The sequence below is a fragment of the Nerophis lumbriciformis genome, linkage group LG37 (genome assembly GCF_033978685.3).
Source record: "Nerophis lumbriciformis linkage group LG37, RoL_Nlum_v2.1, whole genome shotgun sequence".
NCBI lineage: Eukaryota > Metazoa > Chordata > Actinopteri > Syngnathiformes > Syngnathidae > Nerophis > Nerophis lumbriciformis.
In genome coordinates, this window is record NC_084584.2 from 19,950,431 (window position 1) to 19,969,954 (window position 19,524).

A 19,524-nucleotide genomic window follows, 5' to 3' on the forward strand; every position below is an offset into this window, starting at 1 on the left:
CGTTTGTTTAGACTCGTGACACTCAATGAACAGCTCGGCCACCATTGGAAGTGGCCAATCAGAGCCAACCTTGCTCAGTCGTGGTCCAATAGGCCGCGGGCTTGTAAGAAGACTCGCAGACAGCAACAAGAAGTTTCCGAAATGGGGCTGGAAAGTACTATGGTCTGGTAAGTAGGATATTTATCGCCCTTTAACGCAATTGATCGTCTATAAGGGCTCATCTAAATGTATAAATAGTAAATCCGGTGTTTCAATCGTCGTACTTATAAATTTGGTGTTAATATGTGGTGTTAACCGTGACTTAACGCTGCAGTGGCTGAGTCATTTAGCTAAAGCTAACCGAGAGAGAGAGATGCCTCGTCAACAAAGTACATGTTTATATTAACACATTGCAGTGGCATTCGGGAATATTCTATCATTTAGAGATTTACTTAATGTTCTACCTGACGAAATTGTTGCCAATGTGAAGTCACAAAGGGAAATTGCTATAAAAGATAATGCTGCTAGCAGTATCAGGTCATGTCCATTGTTAAGACCCTGAACGCAACACAACCTTTTCATTATTAGTTGTGTATTAAATTGATGTTTTGTCCCCAGTGTGGACAACAGCGAATACATGAGAAATGGAGACTTTTTACCAACGAGGTTGCAAGCTCAGCAAGACGCCGTCAACATAGTTTGTCACTCTAAAACACGCAGCAACCCAGAAAACAACGTGGGCCTCATCACCATGGCAAAGTAAGTGGCTCCTTATGGCATCCATTGTTTTCTACACACATGAACATGGGTTATTCATTTGTTGTCAATGTTGTGCCCCAGTAACTGTGAGGTCCTGACCACACTGACACCAGACACCGGCCGCATCCTGTCCAAACTCCATGCTGTCCAGCCCAGGGGCAACATCTCTTTCTGCACAGGCATTAGAGTGGCGCATGTGTGTGTGTTTTAACAGGCAACGTTAATTTTCATATGCTGTGTGAACCAGCGCTAACACACTCTTTGTCTGTGTAGTTGGCCTTAAAACACCGACAGGGTAAAAATCACAAGATGAGGATCATCGCCTTTGTAGGGAGTCCCGTGGAGGATAATGAAAAAGAAGTAGGTCTAAGGGCAAGTGAAAATGTGGAGGTTGTCAAAATGTACTAATCATTTCTCTTTTTTATGTCCGTCTTGCCTGTGCAGCTTGTTAAGCTGGCAAAACGCTTAAAAAAGGAGAAAGTGAACGTGGATATTATCAACTTTGGAGAAGAGGTAAGGTGTAGAAGCACAGCTAATACTATTGTATTATTATATATTGACAATATATTCAAGGAACTTTAATAATAATAATACGTTTTATTTATAAGGCGCCTTTCTGGGCACTCAAGGACACCGTGCAAAATCACAACAATAAAATCAAATTGGATAAAAACTTTGTCATACCAATACACAAGTCACATGAGATGGCACAAAATTTAGTACCTGCGGTCCTAGATTTAGCCCAATAACTACCACAAGAATGATAGAATGTACAGTACAGGCCAAAAGTTTGGACACAACTTCTCCTCATTCAATGCGTTTTCTTTACTTTCATGACTATTTACATTGTAGATTGTCACTGAAGGCATCAAAACTATGAATGAAAACATGTGGAGTTATGTACTCAACACAAAAAGTTGAAATAATTGAAAACTGAAAAGAGGTAGTCACCTGCTTGATGCTCATCGAGAGAATGCCAAGAGTGTGCAAGGCAGTAATCAGAGCAAAGGGTGGCTATTTTGAAGAAACTAGAATATAAAACATGTTTTCAGTTATTTCAACTTTTTGTGTTGAGTACATAACTCCACATGTGTTCATTCATAGTTTGGATGCCTTCAGTGACAATCAAAAATGTAAATAGTCATGAAAGTAAAGAAATCGCATTGAATGAGAAGAAGGTACCGTATTTTCCGCACCATAAGGCGCCCTGGGTTATAAGCCGCGCCTTCAATGAACGGCATATTTCAAAACTTTGTCCACCTATAAGCCGCCCCGTGTTGTAAGCCGCATCTAACTGCGCTAAAGGAATGTCAAAAAAACAGTCAGATAGGTCAGTCAAACTTTAATAATATATTAAAAACCAGCGTTCTAACAACTCTGTTCACTCCCAAAATGTACGCAAATGTGCAATCACAAACATAGTAAAATTCAAAATAGTGCAGAGCAATAGCAACATAATGTTGCTCGAACGTTAATGTCACAACACACAAAATAAACATAACGCTCACTTTCTGAAGTTATTCTTCATTCATAAATCCCTCTAATTCTTCTCCTTCGGTGTCCGAATTGAAAAGTTGGGCGAATGTGGGATCCAAAATGGCCGGCTCCGTCTCGTCGAAGTAATCGGAGTCAGTGTCGCTGTTGTCCAGCAGTTCTGTGAATCCTGCCTTCCGGAAAGCTCGGACCACAGTTGTGACCGAAATATCTGCCCAGGCATTTACGATCCACTGGCAGATGTTGGCGTATGTCGTCCGGCGCTGTCTCCCTGTCTTGGTGAACGTCACGTGTGTTCGCCTTCTGTCATCCACTGTTCCCACGCAATTAGCAGTCTAGCTTCTAATGCCCTGTTGACACCAATATCTAGCGGCTGGAGGTCTTTTGTCAATTCACCCGGAATGACGGCGAGTATTGAATTAAGCGCGTAAGCGTGTCTCTTAATGTGATGTTATGAGCTAGCAAATATAACAACTACACTACCCAGCATGCAACGATAGTGACGAGCATGCGCGGTAGCCCTGAGAAGCGTTGTATGCTGGCAGTTAGAATGTGGTTATGAGCACGCTGTGAGTAAACGTTGAGAACTCAGTTAACACGCCTCGTCTGCATTATTTATAATTAGACAGACAACACACTTAATAGGAGCCATTTTGGGGTCTTTACATAAACACACAAATGGAAATGAAACGTCACATATCCCAGCATGCACCGCGCGCTTCTTCTTCTTCTACGGGGAAAAAAGATGGCGGCTGTTTACCGTAGTTGCGAGACCGAAACTTTATGAAAATTAATATTAATATTAACCCATATATAAGGCGCACCGGATTATAAGGCGCACTGTCAGCTTTTGAGAAAATGTGTGGTTTTTAGGTGCGCCTTATAGTGCGGAAAATACGGTATGTCAAAACTTTTGGCCTGTACTGTCTATCTGTGTTGGCCCTGTGATGAGGTGGCGACTTGTCCAGGGTGTACCCCGCCTTCCGCCCGATTGTAGCTGAGATAGGCTACAGCGCCCCGGGAATAAGCGGTAGAAAATGGATGGATGTACATAATGATGTAGATGATATAGGATATGAATAGAGTATGTTCTAAAATAGCATACATTAAAAGGAACAGATTATGAATAAAATCGAAAAATAGAATAAATTGTGATCTGTAGTGTAAATAGAATGTAAAAACACCTTTGTATACTGGCCAAATGTGTCTATTTATTCAACTACATCGACTACCAGGCAAATGCAGTTTTTAATGTTTAATAATGTATGTAATAAATATTACAATAGTTAATGTAATATAAATATTTCTGATAATAGCATTAGAAATTAAGAAAGTACAAATGTATTTCAAAGTATTTTTATTAAATTGTTTTACAGAATATGTATTGTAATAAGATATAGTTCATATAATTTAAATATGAATAGATATGTAACTGCAGGCCAACAGGTATGTTGGAATATATTCTATAAATATTTTTTAAAGTAGTAGTTATAGAAATAATATTATTTTTATAATTACTAAATGCAGAGTACCAAGTTAATGCACTTTTATTAGTATTTGATATTGTATACTGTATGTTACATAATATTTATAATAACATTATATTTAATGTAATGTATCTATTTTAAATAGGGCTCCACGATTAATCAACATTGAGGTTTTAATTAGTGTGATTAAAAAACAGCAAGTGGCTGAATGTAATTTTATTTTCTCCGCTGTCCCTGGCATTTGAGTGACGGGCATGTTCGGCAATCACAATTGTTGAGCCTCGCGTTTGTCTCTCGCTTCAAACAGGGAGAAAGAAGTCTCATTATCTGCATCGCTCTTAGCACCTGAGCCCGTTTATTTAACTGTAGAAATAACGGAACGCAATGCGCCCTCTTTTTAGTCATTCGCAATCTGTGTCTCATGAGTAGAGAGCAGCGCACCAGCTTTACACACGCAGGAAGCCCAGACAGACAGCCTCGCTACTCAGGAATCGCCAGTGAAAAGTTAAGACGAAAACAATATGACAAATATCCCCGTTGTAGTAATATTTCAGCTTCAAATTGGATGGGCAATATGAGCGTGATGAAAATAAACAAAAAGACAATACAACCTAGTTTTTCTCCCTGCGGGAAACATGCATTTGTAAGATGTTCAATATTTAGTTAAGTTACATTTTTGCTTACAGAAATTAGTCAATTTTATTTTGTTTTGTTTATTTATTTAGGATAACAACATTATTTACCTTCCAATTACAGTACAATGGTAAATCTACAGTAATGAGAAATACGATTATTATTATCTATTATGTTTACATTACATTAAAATCATTGTATAGTTTTAATCGGTTATTTCTTCAGTTTAAGAGCATGATGTAGACAAAAGCTCTGAGTCTGTCTGAATATAGCCAAATATTTTTTGAAGTAAATTATTGCATATTCTGATGTGTGGCATCTTGAGACAACATGTTTTTCTTCACTCGTCACAAATTGAATCGCAATTTGAGACAGAAATCGCAATTAGGTTTTTCTCAAAATTCTGCAGCTGTAATTTAAAACCAGTGAATGTGAGTGTGAATGTTGTCTGTCTATCTGTGTTGGCCTTGCGATGAGGTGGCGACTTGTCCAGGGTGTACACCGCCTTCCTCCCGAATGCAGCTGAGATAGGCTCCAGCACCCCCTGCGACCCCGAAAGGGACAAGCGGTAGAAAATGGATGGATGGAATTACATTTATTCCATTTCCTGAAGTACAAAGCATACCAGCCAAATGCATTTTTGTAGTATTTAATTTTCTTTTACCAAATAAAGATAATGAATATACTACATTATATGTATTGTAATAACATTTATCTATTATAATGAATTAGATCTGATAACACTAAAGTACCAGGCGATATATGTTCTTTAAAATATATTTCACAAATAATTGTTAAAATACTACATTATATGTGTATAATATATGTGTATAATATATTGATGTAGTTAATTGATAATTAATACAATAATATCATATACTCAACTCCAGAGAGTACCAGGCAAATGTATTTTTATTGTATTTAATACACATTTTGAAATACTTTTACCTAATGGCCTAATACTTTTACCTAATGGCCTAATGGCCTCAATCTCGTTACCTTGCGTAATGACAATAAAGCTGATTCTGATTCTAATGCACTGTAACAATATGATTACCTATTTATTCATGATAATATGTATAATTAATTTGGTTGTCAAATTTAACGTGAAAACACATGCGATTAATCACCTAAAATATTGCATTAATCATGAATTAATGCAGATTAATAACGCAATTTATTTTAACTGTACATTATCCTTTGTGGTTGCCTGAGAGCGGGTTGGATTGTTATTTTGTCAGTGATCATCATCATCATCATCATCATCAATGCATATGCTAATGAAAAGATGAGTGAGGAGACAAATTTTGCTTCAAAATACAAATGCCATGACAGGACTTAAAAAAAAAAAAACAGTTTGCAAGTTTGATGTTCATTCAAGTTAAACATATTTTATCCTGTATGACATTCTGCAATAAAATTGCATTTGTGTCCTAGTATTTAAAGCTACTTTAAATTATTTGAGCAAGTAATTTTAATGTAATTAATCCCATTTCAAAAGTGTGATTGTTTGAGAGCATTAATCATTATATGGTTTATCCAGGAGATGAACACAGAAAAGCTGACTGCCTTTATAAACACCTTAAATGGTAAAGAGGGGACGGGTTCTCACCTGGTCACGGTGCCGCCCGGACCCAGCCTGGCGGACGCTCTGCTGTCCTCCCCCATCCTGGCCGGCGAGGGTGGCTCCATGATGGGTCTGGGTGCCAGCGACTTTGAGTTTGGTGTCGACCCCAGTGCTGACCCGGAACTGGCCTTGGTAAGTGTCAAAGTGGCGTTATAATCTTAAAAGAGCGGAGTCATGATGTTTTTCTTTTCCCCTACCATGTCCTGTGTAGGCGCTACGTGTTTCCATGGAGGAGCAGCGACAGAGGCAGGAAGAGGAGGCCCGCCGAGCCGCCGCAGCTTCTGCTTCTGATGTCGCCATGCCCCCGGCCAGTACAGATGGTACCTAAAGACCCAGCAGCACACTTATTTAGGACACAGCAATGGTGGTTATTGTTGTTTTTCCTGCAGAATCAGAGGACGCTCTAATAAAGATGTCGGTGTCTCAGCCTGAGACGGGGGCAGCCGTGCTCCCTGACTTCAGTAGCATGACGGAGGAGGAGCAGATAGCCTATGCCATGCAGATGTCGCTTGCTGGAGGAGGTGAGCTGGACTACAAGAACAAAAACTTCACCAACCGTGCTGTTTATAAACCTTAAAAATGTGTCTTGTTTGAACAGAGTATAATGAAATGGACACAACAGTGCCAATGGATGCTACAGAATCTGTCAAGGTAAGCAAAGGGTTATGTTTTTTATGGAGGGCCAAATAGGACAACATTTAAAAAATACATCTTTAAATAATTCCCTAAATGTGTCATTAATTCATTATAATTGAAATTAAATACATAACTGTTTCATGATTTACTTAATAAATGACACATTTAAGTTATTATTTAAGAATGTATTTATCTAATTTTGGCCATTGTCTGAGCTTCGTGAATGTATTTTGTCTGTCAAACTCAGCCATCAAAGTAAGTGGGCGGGTCCAACACCTGACTGGTTACCTGTCACTTCCTTGTCTGTTGAACCCTTCGGCCGGAGAAGTGGAGGAGATGTTGGTCTAACAATGCGTAAATAAGTTCCTCTCCTACTCTGCTGACACCGCGACCGTACTTGGATAATGTGAAGAAGATGGATGGATGGAAATTCCTCTACTTTAAATGCTACATGCTCCGGGTCAGCGGGTCTAAAATATCTCCGAGGTCCTCCTCAGCCGCCAAAAGACTTCCAAAGTTCCAGTCTTTAGACCCAAGCAATGATTGGACTAGATTTGTGTTGGCCCCGCCCACTAACTTTGATAGGTGAGTTTGACAGAGTAATTCAGTGTCAGTGCCTCATTGATTAATTTTATTCTGTCAAACTCAGATGTCAAAGTCAGTTGGCGGGGCCAACACAAGTCAAGTCCAATCATTGCAAGTAGAAGTGCTGGGTGACCAATCAGGTGTTAAGATAGGCCCACTCAGTTTGACAGATAGTCATGAAGTGCTGACAAGAGTCACATGGAGCAAATTAAATAAATCTTTAAATAATTACTTAAATGTGTCATTAGTTAATTAAATCATTAAAACATTGAATATAATACTCATTAAATAAATAATCAAATCATTGAATCCATCCAACTTCTTCACATTATCCAAAGTCCGGTCGCGGTGTCAGCAGAGTAGTAGAGGAACTTATTTACGCATTGATAGACCAACAATTACATTAAATGAATGACACATTATTTCCATTACTGAACACAGGAGGAAGACGATTACGACGTCATGCAAGACCCGGAGTTCCTCCAGAGCGTGCTGGAAAACCTGCCCGGCGTGGACCCAAACAATGAAGCCATTCGCAATGCAATGGGCTCCCTGGCCTCCCAGACGGGCAACAAGCCTGATGGAAAAAAGGATGAGGAGAAGAAGAAATGAGGAGAGCAAAATGGTGGACTCTTATATCCCAAAACAGTGATAATGATAATGATAATTGGAACCTGACATTAATGTAATTTACCATCCTTTTTTCAGATACTCAAAATCCCCCCTAAAAACATCTGACTGCAGTCTGTACATTTATAGTAATTAATTTGAAAAATAGTGACGTTAGAATAACAGTCAATTTTTGTTTTTTTGCAATAAAGTTCAAATATTACAACAGAGCCAATTTGTGTTATGTTTTCCTTACCTTACCACACCAAAATATGACGTTATTCCTGTGTAATGTAAGATCAGTGAAATAAGAAATTGGAGTGTATTGTTTTTCTGGGTGCATGCATTTTGACGCCGTCAGCCTGGTGGGACGGCTGTGGTCATGTGACGGGAAGCGCCGCATTTTCAGCTGAAAACGAGCTTGGCTAGTCGGAAATCGCACGTCCAGGTAAACAATCAAAATGCATGAACTATTAAAACGTCAATCCTCATCCCTGCCATCACATTTCCGCACCATTTTCGACCCAGCAATTAGCGGGTTGCAATCGCTGTCACGCTTCTTCAGCAAAGCGCCCCCGGTTTGCCTTTTTTTTTTAAATGGCGAATGCTAGCTCGTTAGCTCGGTGACCCCTTCTCTCCGTCTTGGCTGGAGCTCAGCGGCCAGCTAGCCAGCCTCAGTCTGGAAAAGGGATATCGCTAGCGCCGGAGAACCGACGCTAGTATACTCGAATGGCCACATTATGCCAACCAAGTTGGCGACAAACATGCACTAAAACCATGAAAGAAGCCATATATCCCATTCATAGTAAATGTATTGTCGGTACCTGTAAGGCGAAGGAGGGGTTTGGTTGCTAGCGCGCTAGCTGGCTAATGCTAACGAATCAGGAACATTGCAATTTAGCTAGTTTCACCGGCCTGCTGCGTATTGTCACTTTATGCCAGGAAAAGATTCAACAACGGCGAAGGTTGTTTTTCAAATTGTCTCATCACTTCATGTGTATTATAACGACGCAGGCTAAAAGACAATACCATTTTCCTAACTGTTTTTATTCTTTACAGGCGTTAATCCCGTTATGGGGGACATGAAGACCCCAGATTTTGATGACCTGTTGGCAGCATTTGACATTCCTGACATAGATGCCAAGGAGGCCATCCAGTCTGCCCCTGATGAGGCGGAGGGACCCCACGCAGCCGCCGGGGCGCCTTTGGGAAAGACTGGCAACGTCGTGGGGTCGTCCATGAGCCCCTCAGACTCCCAGGGGGACACCCCCATCGTTAGCGTGATTGTCAAAAACAAAGTGTGTGTAGAGGCGGCGGGTAGAGAGGACGCAGACACGAACCAGGATGCTATCGACGTGATCGCAGGGGTGGACGTGGGTCCCCGTCTTGGAGCGTGTCCCCCCGGGATGGTGGAATCTGATGTTCTCAACCACAACGGTTTTCGGGTGTCCGCGCCACTCTCTATTGGCCAGTCTAATGGCGCCCCCTGGACCATGAATGCCTCTAAAGCGGCGGCGGAAACTTCAGGCAACGGCGCAGCCAAGTCAAATAAACAAGGAGGAAACATTTTTAACAGACTTAAACCACTACTCGGCCCAGGTTCTGGAGACCCTGTGGGACGGGCCAGGAAGATGCAGCTGTTGCAACAGCAGCAAGATACGGGACAAGAGAAAGCGGATGGCATCAAAGCACCGCTGCCCTCGTCGTCTGCTGGACTCGCTCCGACTTACTTCCCACCTGCTAAAACACTCTCTGAACCACCTTCTGCGCTTACTTCACAACCGCTGAACACAACCAAGCCTTTTAACGGGGCCCCCAAAATGGCTGGGTATCAACACCAGCAGCTAGAGGAAGAGGACGAGGATTCCGACACAGATTTGGACAGTTCGCTCGTGATCCAAGAGAGTCCAGACTCGCCAGTTTCTAGTCAGATGAAGCGCAGTTATAAGTCAGACCAGCCTACGTTGTCCACTCCGTCTCAGCCTAAATCGGTGGACCCTCCCCCGGGGGCGTCACTGACCCTTCAGTTGGGATCCACTGAGAACCCTCAACTGGAGGAGAAGCAGTCAGAACACGTCATAGAGGAGAGGGACTCACCTGAGAGCCCTGAACCGGAGATGCCAAAAGCCACTGCTCAGGTGGCATCCACCAAGAAATGCTCCAGCCCGGCTGCGGCCTCCACGCCGCCTTCTGCTGACCTGAGGGAGCCAAAGGAGGAGGAGGAGGAGATGGAGGTAGGGAACGGGATGGACAAGGCGTCAGACGAGAGCACCGACAAGGCAGAAAATTCCAGCGAGGAGAAGATGGAGGTGGACGAAGGCAAGCCTAAAGTTGTACCCACTGAGGGAGAGGAGGCAGGGGTTGTCTCACTGGCTGTTTTGGGGGCTCCCTCACGGCCCCTGAAGGTCCGGATAAAAACCATCAAGACCTCCACGGGCGGGATAACTAGAACGGTCACCAGGGTGGCTCCAAAAGGTGGCGCTGGAGGCAAGGGTCAGGACCCTAAAGGAGGCGGGGAGCGCAAGGCGCTGGTGAACAAGACTCAAAAGACTGAAGCGTCCCAGCAGCAGAAAGTGAGCGCTCTTAACACCCTCCCTGTGTCGACACTCGCCGCCAGCAGCGTTATGCTCGCCGCCGCCACTAAAGTACAAAACAAGTTGGCTGCCTCCGACAAGGCTAAAGTGTCAGTCACTGCCGTTAACATCACAAAATCTGCCGCTCTGCCAGCCACGCCTGCCGTGGCGTCCTCTCCCAAGTTCTCGGTCGCTGCCAGTGGGATCAGCGTGAGGACCGCCACAAAGGGGACTGCCAACGGAGCAGGGGGCTGCAACCCCCCATCCAATAAGCCCGCCTCCATTGTAAACAGCACAGGCGCCGTCATCTCCAGAAGTCAGTCAAGCCTGGTGGAGGCTTTTAACAAGATCCTCAACAGTAAGAACCTTTTGCCCAGTTACAAGCCCGACCTCTCGGCACCGCCGCCCCCCGAGTGGGGTCTCCCGCTTCCAGCCACGGGCTACCGCTGCCTGGAGTGCGGCGACGCCTTCGCACTAGAGCGCAGCCTGGCTCGCCACTATGACCGGCGGTCGCTGCGCATCGAGGTGACGTGCAACCACTGCGCCAAGCGGCTGGCCTTCTTCAACAAGTGCAGCCTGCTGCTGCACGCCCGCGAGCACAAGGAGCGCGGCCTGGTCATGCAGTGCTCGCATCTCGTCATGAGGCCCGTCACCGTAGAGCAGATGATTGGGCAGCAGGACGTCACGCCTGTCGGCAGTAAGACTCATATTTTTTTGCACTTGATTACCTGGGAGTACAAGACACATACTCAGAGCTAAACTGGAATGGCAAAAACAGGTACAGTCATCCTTCGTCACATCGCACATCAAATATTGCAGCTCCACAACATCGCAGATTTTTTAGGGGTATTAAATAAAAATGTTTTAAGCATATTCTGCAAGTTAAGCATACACATGGCTAAAGACAACTTAAAATATCAATATTACAGTGGTACTGGCCACTAGAGGAGACCAAACCAGAGTGCACTGTTCAGGCAGCATTACTACGGTATATTGGATTAAGGCAGGGGTTGGCAAGCCAAAACATTGAAAGAGCCATATTGGACCAAAAATACAAAAAACAAATCTGTCTAGAGCCACAAAAAATAAAAAGCTGTGTATAAGTCTTATAATAAAAGCAACACATGACCTAAGAGTCTATATTAGCCTACTATCAAAATGACTATGTATCGCAGGCTGAAGCAAATGTTTTTTGACAGAAATGTTGAAATGTAATATTTATTCTCCACATTATTACAACATTAGAAACCATGAGTAAATCAGAGGCTACTCAGAAAGTGAGATAACTCCTGGAAATAACTGGCTTTTAATGGCCAGATGTGTGTGTCCAAGTTAAAAGAAACATTTATTACATGCTCTGGCAAGCTAGGTAATGTTTGCTGTGGTCTGGAACAGCATGGCATACAAACAACTAGCTGAAATGCAGCCAATATTACATACCATATTTTTCGGATTATAAGTCGCTCCGGCCGAAAATGCATAATAAAGAAGGAAAAAAACATAAGTCGCACTCGAGTACAAGTCGCATTTTTTGGGGAAATTTATTTGATACAATCCAACACCAAGAAGATATTTGAAAGGCAATTTAACACAAATAAAGAATAGTGAACAACCGGCTGAATAAGTGTACGTTATATGAGGCATAAATAACGAACTGAGAACGTGCCCGGTATGTTAACGTAACATATTATGGTAAGAGTCATTCAAATAACTATAACATATAGAACATGCTATATGTTTACTAAACAATCTGTCACTCCTAATCGCTAAATCCGATGATATCTTCTTCCTCGGTGTCGCTTCTAAACAACTCTGCCAACTCAAAGGCCGCTTCCTCTTGCCGTTTTCTGCTGCATATTTCACTACTTCCAGCTTGTAATCTGCAGTATATGATTTCCTTTTTGGTGCCATTTTTGTTCAGCCCTTCTCAGTTTTTATAAGTTACCGCCAATGTTGAAATTATCCATTTTATAGGTACGGAAGTAGTAGCAGGTAGCATCTTTTTTTTCACAATGCACTTCTGCCATGACCCGCCCCCGCCAAATTTTTATTGTTTGACGTGTGTGTGTGTGTGACGATTGCTGATATACGCCTAGTCTCTTACGTGAATTAGATAAATAATATTATTTGATAATTTACGGTAATGTGTTAATAATTTCACACATAAGTCGCTCCCGAGTATAAATCGCACCCCCGGCCAAACTATGAAAAAAACTGCCACTTATAATCCGAAAAATACGGTACTTACATCCAGAGAGCCACTAGGGCGGCACTAAAGAGCCACATGGGGTTCGAGAGCCGAGGGTTGCAGACCCCCGGATTAAGGTAACTAAAGAGTGTTATTTCATGACTGTTATAATGTTGAAAAATGTATTTAAAAGGTAGTTTAAGTTTTTTTTTTAATGATCTAGCTACGAAGATATTCGATTTGATCCTAGTCACAGCTGTTGTGTCTTTGGGCAAGACACTTAAACCAGTGTGGGTGGCACTGGGAGAAGGTGGGTAAACTGTAGCTTAAAGATGTAGATAATGGGTTTCACTATGTAAAGCGCTTCATAAATATAATTTCATTTCAAATTCACTTCCATTTATAATGAAGGATTCCTACTTGGTGGAAAGTCATTTACCTCAGTCATTTGTCAGGAACCAATAAACAGCGATAAACGTGGGATGACTGTACTTCCAAAGCATCTTTTAAGGTGGTACCCAATGAAAAAAGTACACATACAAAATCATAATACTTAATATTGATAGACACTTTTTGATATAACCATAGGGCTGCACAAATATATTTTGATTCAAAATAGTGTCTGTAGCCTTAAGCGACACAAACACTAGCATAGCTACACATTTTAAAAGGAACATCATGCTAGGTTAGCCTATTTACTGAAGAAAAAGTAATCACATTTATAGCACCTGTGTCAATAGCTGATTCACGGTTAGTTGACAGTGCTCCCGGCTTTATTTTAAGACGTGTAGCAAAGCCTGCAAGTGTACATATTGTCTTCACTGACCTCTCCCCACAAGGTGTCCTCTCCACTTCGTCGTCCTCTCCCTCCTCCACCGCCGCCACATCCGGGGCTGCCTCTGCCGGTTCCAGCCCGATGAAGGACGCGGGGTCCTCCGCCGCGGGGGGTCAGGCTCGCCAGGTGCGGCGCACTCCTCAAGCGCTGATGCCTCTGCCCTGCAAGAAGGCTGAGAGTCTTCACTACAACAACTACAAATGTCCTGAGTGCCAAACGCAGTTCTCCAGCAAGGCGGCGCTGGTCACACACTTCCAGCAGATCCGAGCTGCTCCAAATTCGGTGAGACGGCATAGACGAGGATGCCGTAGTATTGTGTAGTATTGTGTAACGTTGTTCTTTTGTCTTGAAGACATGCTCGCAGTGCTCACCTCCCATGATGCTGCCCAACTCTTGCGCCGTGTCGGCCCACCAGAGGGTCCACAAACACAAGGCCCCGTATGTGTGTCCTGAATGCGGCGGCGTGGCCCGGCAGCCCAGTTTCCAGACACACCTGGAGGAGGCCTGCCTGCACTTTGCAAGGCGCATCGGTTACAGGTGAGCACGTGACTCCCAAAAGTCACGATTCCACTTGATGCTGGAGGCTGAAAGAACGATGTGTCGGGTTTGAAGGTGCTCCAGCTGCCAGGTCGTGTTCGGAGGGTTGAACTCCATCAAGTCCCACATTCAGACGGCTCACTGCGAGGTCTTTCACAAATGTCCCAGTTGCCCCATGGCATTCAAGTCGTCTCCCAGCGCCCAGAGTCACATCAGCACGCAGCACCCCACGCTCACTGGAGGACAGGCCAAGTATGGATGCCCCGATTTTGCACACAACCTAACTTTAACATGTGACAACAACCATTTTGTCTCTTTTCAGGATGATCTATAAGTGCGTGATGTGCGACACGGTCTTCACCCAAAAACCCCTACTGTACATGCACTTCGACACGCACTTAGCCAAACAAAAAGTGCACGTGTTCAAGTGTCCCGACTGCACCAAGCTGTACGCTCAGAAAGGTTCCATGATGGAGCACATCAAGGTGGGTCACTCGCTTGCGCCACAAATAACATGATAAATCACATTATCCAGTAGTCATAACCAAAAGTAATACTGGCTTATCAATGTTTATTTACATTTGACAGTAACCTGCCAGTTGTGTGCATTAAAAAAAAACCTTTCAAGTCCAGACCATTTTGTTCTAAGGCTGTCTAAAATGATGAGGTGACTAGAATTCCATCCATCCATTTTCTACCGCTTATTCCCTTTGGGGTTGCGGGGGGCGCTGGAGCCTATCTCAGCTACAATCGGGCGGAAGGCGGGGTACACCCTGGACAAGTCGCCACCTCATCGCAGGGCCAACACAGATAGACAACATTCACACTCACATTCAGTGTTGCCAATCAACTTATCCCCAGGTGCATGTCTTTGGAGGTGGGAGGAAGCCGGAGTACCCCTCTGCAACCGTGCTGCCCGTGACTAGAATTGAAGTTTAACAATGTATTGTACAAATCAGGAGCTAGTACAAACAATAGAAATACCAGCGCTGTGAGAGAAGGAACCAGGCTATCTCAAGGTCGAAGCAGTCTCTGAAATAGCTGCCCGTCTCTCATGCTTTTTTCCAACTAGGTTGAACCACTATCGAAACTGGAAGTTAACTTCACGCGTGTGCCACACACATTCTTCAGGCTGGCACTTCCTGACACCATTAATTATGTGTGAGAGTGTGCATGGATAAAAAACATGATGCATTCATTGTGTTGTTCTTCCTTGAGCAGAACCAATGCCAAAGCTAGTAATTTCTAAGGCGTTCCATGTTGCCCAAAGGAGGGAAAGTATTCCCCTAAAATGTGTCGTGTGCCTTTTATGTGTTTCCCGTTCTTTGCTTCCCACAAGGAGTGAGGCGTCAACAAAAGCAAATATGCATGAACAAGGTTAACTCTAATGGACTTGCCCTAAGTTCTGTGCCAAGTACAAGATGAGCTTCTCGAAAGGCCGGGCTATATCGTGACATTTAAAAAATGATGTCTTGTAATTCACATCGATTAGACGGCGCACAGAGGTCCGTCCGCCAAACAGGAAGCGGCGTCCGAGGCTTCCAGTGCTGCACCGGCCCCTTCGTCCGGCCTCAAGGCGAAATCCTCGGCCAAGCCGGACAACTCTGACGGCGAGGACTGGGGGCGAGATCACGAGGAGGAGGAGGAAGACGACGACGATGAGGATGACGACGCAGACGATGACTACGAGGCGCCGGCAGCAGCGGGCGGCAGCGCCCATCCCAGCACGCAGACCGAATGGACATGTCCGCAGTGCCAGAGCACCTTCACAGACAACGAGGACTATCTCAGTCATGTCAAGATGGAGCACGGCAAGGTGTGACCTGTTTTTTTGATTAATTTTTTAAAAACATGTCCTATCAACTCAACTACAATCTTGTTTCACGCCAAAGTTCCCGTGTCGCATCTGTGGAGGAAACTTCAGCACGTCGTCCAGCCTCAGGCGTCACGAGAGAGTCATTCACGAGGGCAACAAACGAGTCTTCCATTGCCAGTAAGCAACTTTAGTATTTCACACACCTTGTCTAATTCATACATTTCTAGCAGGCTCAATCAAAAATGAACGTATTACTGTCTCTGACTGATCAATAGGTGACAGTGTTCCGGGCTTTATGTTAAAAGGTGTAGCAAAGCCTTTCATTGTTCCACTTTAGTTAGTGAAGTCACCGTAGTGGGAAATGAGATCTTAAAAAATGCCTTGGCTCTCTTGTGTGAGTTACTGATGTAGTAACACTTCAACAGATGTGAAGAAGGTGTTACTTTTACATATTTTATGATTTATTTCAAACTCTACTGCAGAAGTCTTTGACAACAATTTTTGGTTGATTAGACTTTTCTTTTATATATTTTCTTATATATTTAATATTTAATCACCAGCTAGCGATTAATGGCACATGCGACCAGCTAACAAAGTGCTAGTTTTCAGCTAGCGATTAACGATGCTATTTTGTATTTGAATGTTAATATTGCACAATTCAAGCTATTAACATCTAATTACCAGCTAACGATTAGGACGCTAGTTGTCAGCGAGCAAATAACATCTAATTGCCAGCTAACAAAGTGCTAGTTTTCAGCTAGCGATTAGCGATGCTATTTTGTATTTGAATGTTAATATTGCACAATTCAAGCTACCTTTAGGACCAGTTTAATATAAAACACAAACATAATTCGATACAGAATATATAAGTAGGGGGTATCACGCTACATCTCTTATCGGTTTGGGGGCCCCTTGGCCTGAAAAAACATTGAAGACTCCTGCTCTACTGTATGAAAACTGCATTGCTCGAGATACAGTAACATATCAAAATAAACACAAGGTAAATCAAATATGGTCATATTACTTTTAATAACTCTGAATGTAACATAATGGCTCATGTCCATCCCCATAAATCTAGACTCCATCCATCCATTTTCTACTGCTTGTCCCTTTTGGGGTCGCGGGGGGTGCTGGATCCTATCTCAGCTGCATTCGGGCGGAAGGCGGGGTACGACCTGGACAAGTCGCCACCTCATCACAGGGCCAACACAGATAGACAGACAACATTCACACCGTAGGGCCAATTTAGTGTTACCAATCAACCTATCCCCATGTGTGTTTTTGGAGGTGGGAGGAAGCCGGAGTACCCGGAGGGAACCCACGCAGTCACGGGGAGAACATGCAAACTCCACACAGAAAGATCCCGAGATTGAACCCAGGACTACTCAGGACCTTCGTATTATGAGGCACATGACCTAAACCCTGTTCCACTGTGCTGCCTAGACTGCATTTCTTTATTACAAAAACATGCAAATGTTTGTTTCTACTTACTAGATTTGATCTACTTGAGAGGCATGAGATGTGGGGTTTTCTGAATGAGTTTAAAATGTTTGTTAGACAACTTTTAAAAAATCCTGTTTGCACTATTTCTTCAATTATACTGCAAAATTAGAACCATAAAGTTTTTAGTTTTGTTTCACCTCGATTGCCATATCAAGAAATGTGGTTATAGAGAATCACATATGGTATCATCAGGTACCCTGAGTTACCCAGTCCTGGCGTACATGCTGTGGCAAGCTAATTTCGAGCGCCTTTTCTCGCTAAAGTGGAGCAAACAATTGAAGGAGATGAGATTGTTTATCATATCTAATGCTCAAACAGGCTGTTTTTACATTTTGTATAATAATGTACCTTAAATGGTTGACTTGATATTGTTGCAGATATTGCACAGAGGGCAAACGTACCTTTGGCAGTCGCTTCTTGCTGGACAAGCACATTCGGCTCAAGCACAGAGGCACAGAAGTGAGTCACAGTCTCATCACGTCACTTTGTCCCGTCTGATGTTCTCCTCTTGGCTCCTCAGGCGCCCCCGATGACGAGAAAGCGTGCAGCCACAGGCGGAGATGTTCCAGGAAGCTCCTCAGAGCAGGACGGCGAGGGCATAGCTCCTGGAAGCAGGCCGGCAGACGAGGATGAGAACGCCACAGAGGACGGCGAGGAAGGCAGCGTCCCCGCCAAGAGAACCAGGGTGTCTGCTGCAGAGTTAGAGGAGGAAAGCAGCATTTTCCGTTGTGTACCGTGTGGCTTCTCCACAGAGGACGGCGCCGAGTTCCAGCGCCACATCCCGCAGCACCGCGCCGACACCGCTTCCTTCCAGTGCCTGCAGTGCGGCGTCTGCTTTGCATCAGCCGGCTCCATGGGGCGCCACCGCTTCATCACTCACCGCGTGAGAGGCAACCAGGGCGAGGGCGACCGTGGTGCACTGCGTGGCTCCCCGGATGTCTCGCCCTCTGCCGCAGCCTCCTCCCCACAGGGGCTGGAGGACGCAGACGGCAATCTGATCTGCAAGGTGTGCGGCCGACGTTTTGACAAGGCTTCGGACCTCAACACCCACTTCCGGACCCATGGCATGGCCTTCCTCACCGCACACAAGACGGACAAGCCCCAGTAAAGGTCGGGGCAGAGCTTAATGAAGCCGGTCTACGAATGTTGCAGGTTTTTAGCCACCGTCGCCGACTTTTATCAATGCATGTTTGACTTCTTTGAGCAAAGCATTTATAGCTGCACTAACACGTCTCGTCCACTTGGCTCCCTCAAAAGCGGCGAGTCGTCAGCCTCAAACAAGACTTCGATGACTGCACGCCCCTCCCAACATTTTGTACTTTGTCATTCACAACCTCAACCTTCATCTCGGCACCATCAGACTGATTTGTACTACACTATTTATTATTTATATGAAACGCTGCTGCTGGGATCATTTGTGACATTGGTGTTATTGAGGGCAGTAGTAGACAAAAGGTCGGTAGTACACGTTTTTTTTAGTCATGTAAATACATAATCGCACTACAAAAAAAAACATGGAGGTAGTAACTTAATATGATAATGTGAATACGTGTAGTATTTGTACTTGTATTGTCCCCAACCCCTTTTTATAAAATCATTGAAGTGTAAAAGCTCGCCCTCGAGAGGCCACATGTTGTAATTACACTGTCTCAATACATGTATGAAGACAAAACCAAGGACTTTATTTTTATTTTTTTTTATCTACAGAATCTATGCGGTCTGTACTCACATTTCTTTTGTAATGTGTTGTTTCTATCTTTTTATATGTCATATCATATTTATATACATCAATAATAGTCGAACCTCATGTCATGTTATTTCCTTTATGGTTGTGGTCTGCTTGCAAAAAAATTAAAATAATGCCATACATACACTTTTTTGCCGTTTTAAAATAAATATGTGAAAGCGCTGACGGTGCATGGTCGTCGTTTATTTGTGTACTTATTTGTTTGCCTCCCACTAGCTACCTTTTACTGATAATGCACACCTGCTGCACTACAGGTGAGTAAGCAAACACCGGTGACTACTTACGGAAATTGCTTGTGTCAGCACAGAAGACCGTTATGTTCATTACAAAACTGAATATAATCAAATGTAATATGCAAGAGCTCACTTACACCCTCTCAGATGAGCGGACCTTTGTCATCAAGTGGATCCGAGCTGTACCTGACGAGGTAGTTTCCACTCATGTAATGGAGCTGAAAGCTACATCTCACACATACATAAGAGTAGAATAAAAGTGGATAAGAAAAATTTGCTAGGC

The 19,524-nt window shown here is 43.7% G+C and overlaps 2 protein-coding genes across 3 annotated transcripts; both read left to right on the forward strand.

Moving 5' to 3' along the window:
* Positions 1-38: 38 nt before the first annotated feature.
* psmd4a (proteasome 26S subunit ubiquitin receptor, non-ATPase 4a) lies at positions 39-8,037 on the forward strand. Its single transcript, XM_061931262.1, has 10 exons — positions 39-167; positions 598-738; positions 820-934; positions 1,012-1,098; positions 1,183-1,251; positions 5,896-6,111; positions 6,191-6,299; positions 6,369-6,500; positions 6,578-6,630; positions 7,642-8,037. Exons 1-10 carry the CDS (start codon positions 142-144, stop codon positions 7,810-7,812), a joined length of 1,119 nt encoding a protein of 372 aa, XP_061787246.1. The 5' UTR covers positions 39-141; the 3' UTR covers positions 7,813-8,037.
* A 143-nt stretch (positions 8,038-8,180) lies between these two features.
* znf687b (zinc finger protein 687b) lies at positions 8,181-19,170 on the forward strand. 2 transcript variants are annotated; one of them, XM_061931234.1, is made up of 10 exons: positions 8,181-8,257; positions 8,869-11,079; positions 13,410-13,687; positions 13,758-13,942; positions 14,018-14,194; positions 14,265-14,427; positions 15,435-15,758; positions 15,835-15,935; positions 17,639-17,720; positions 17,782-19,170. In XM_061931234.1, the coding sequence occupies exons 2-10, from the start codon at positions 8,883-8,885 to the stop codon at positions 18,367-18,369; spliced, it is 4,095 nt and encodes a 1,364-aa protein (XP_061787218.1). In that variant the 5' UTR covers positions 8,181-8,257; positions 8,869-8,882; the 3' UTR covers positions 18,370-19,170. The 2 variants fall into 2 exon arrangements, with proteins under 2 accessions (XP_061787218.1, XP_061787217.1); XM_061931233.1 differs by lacking the exon at positions 8,181-8,257 and adding an exon at positions 8,324-8,774.
* Positions 19,171-19,524: the final 354 nt, after the last annotated feature.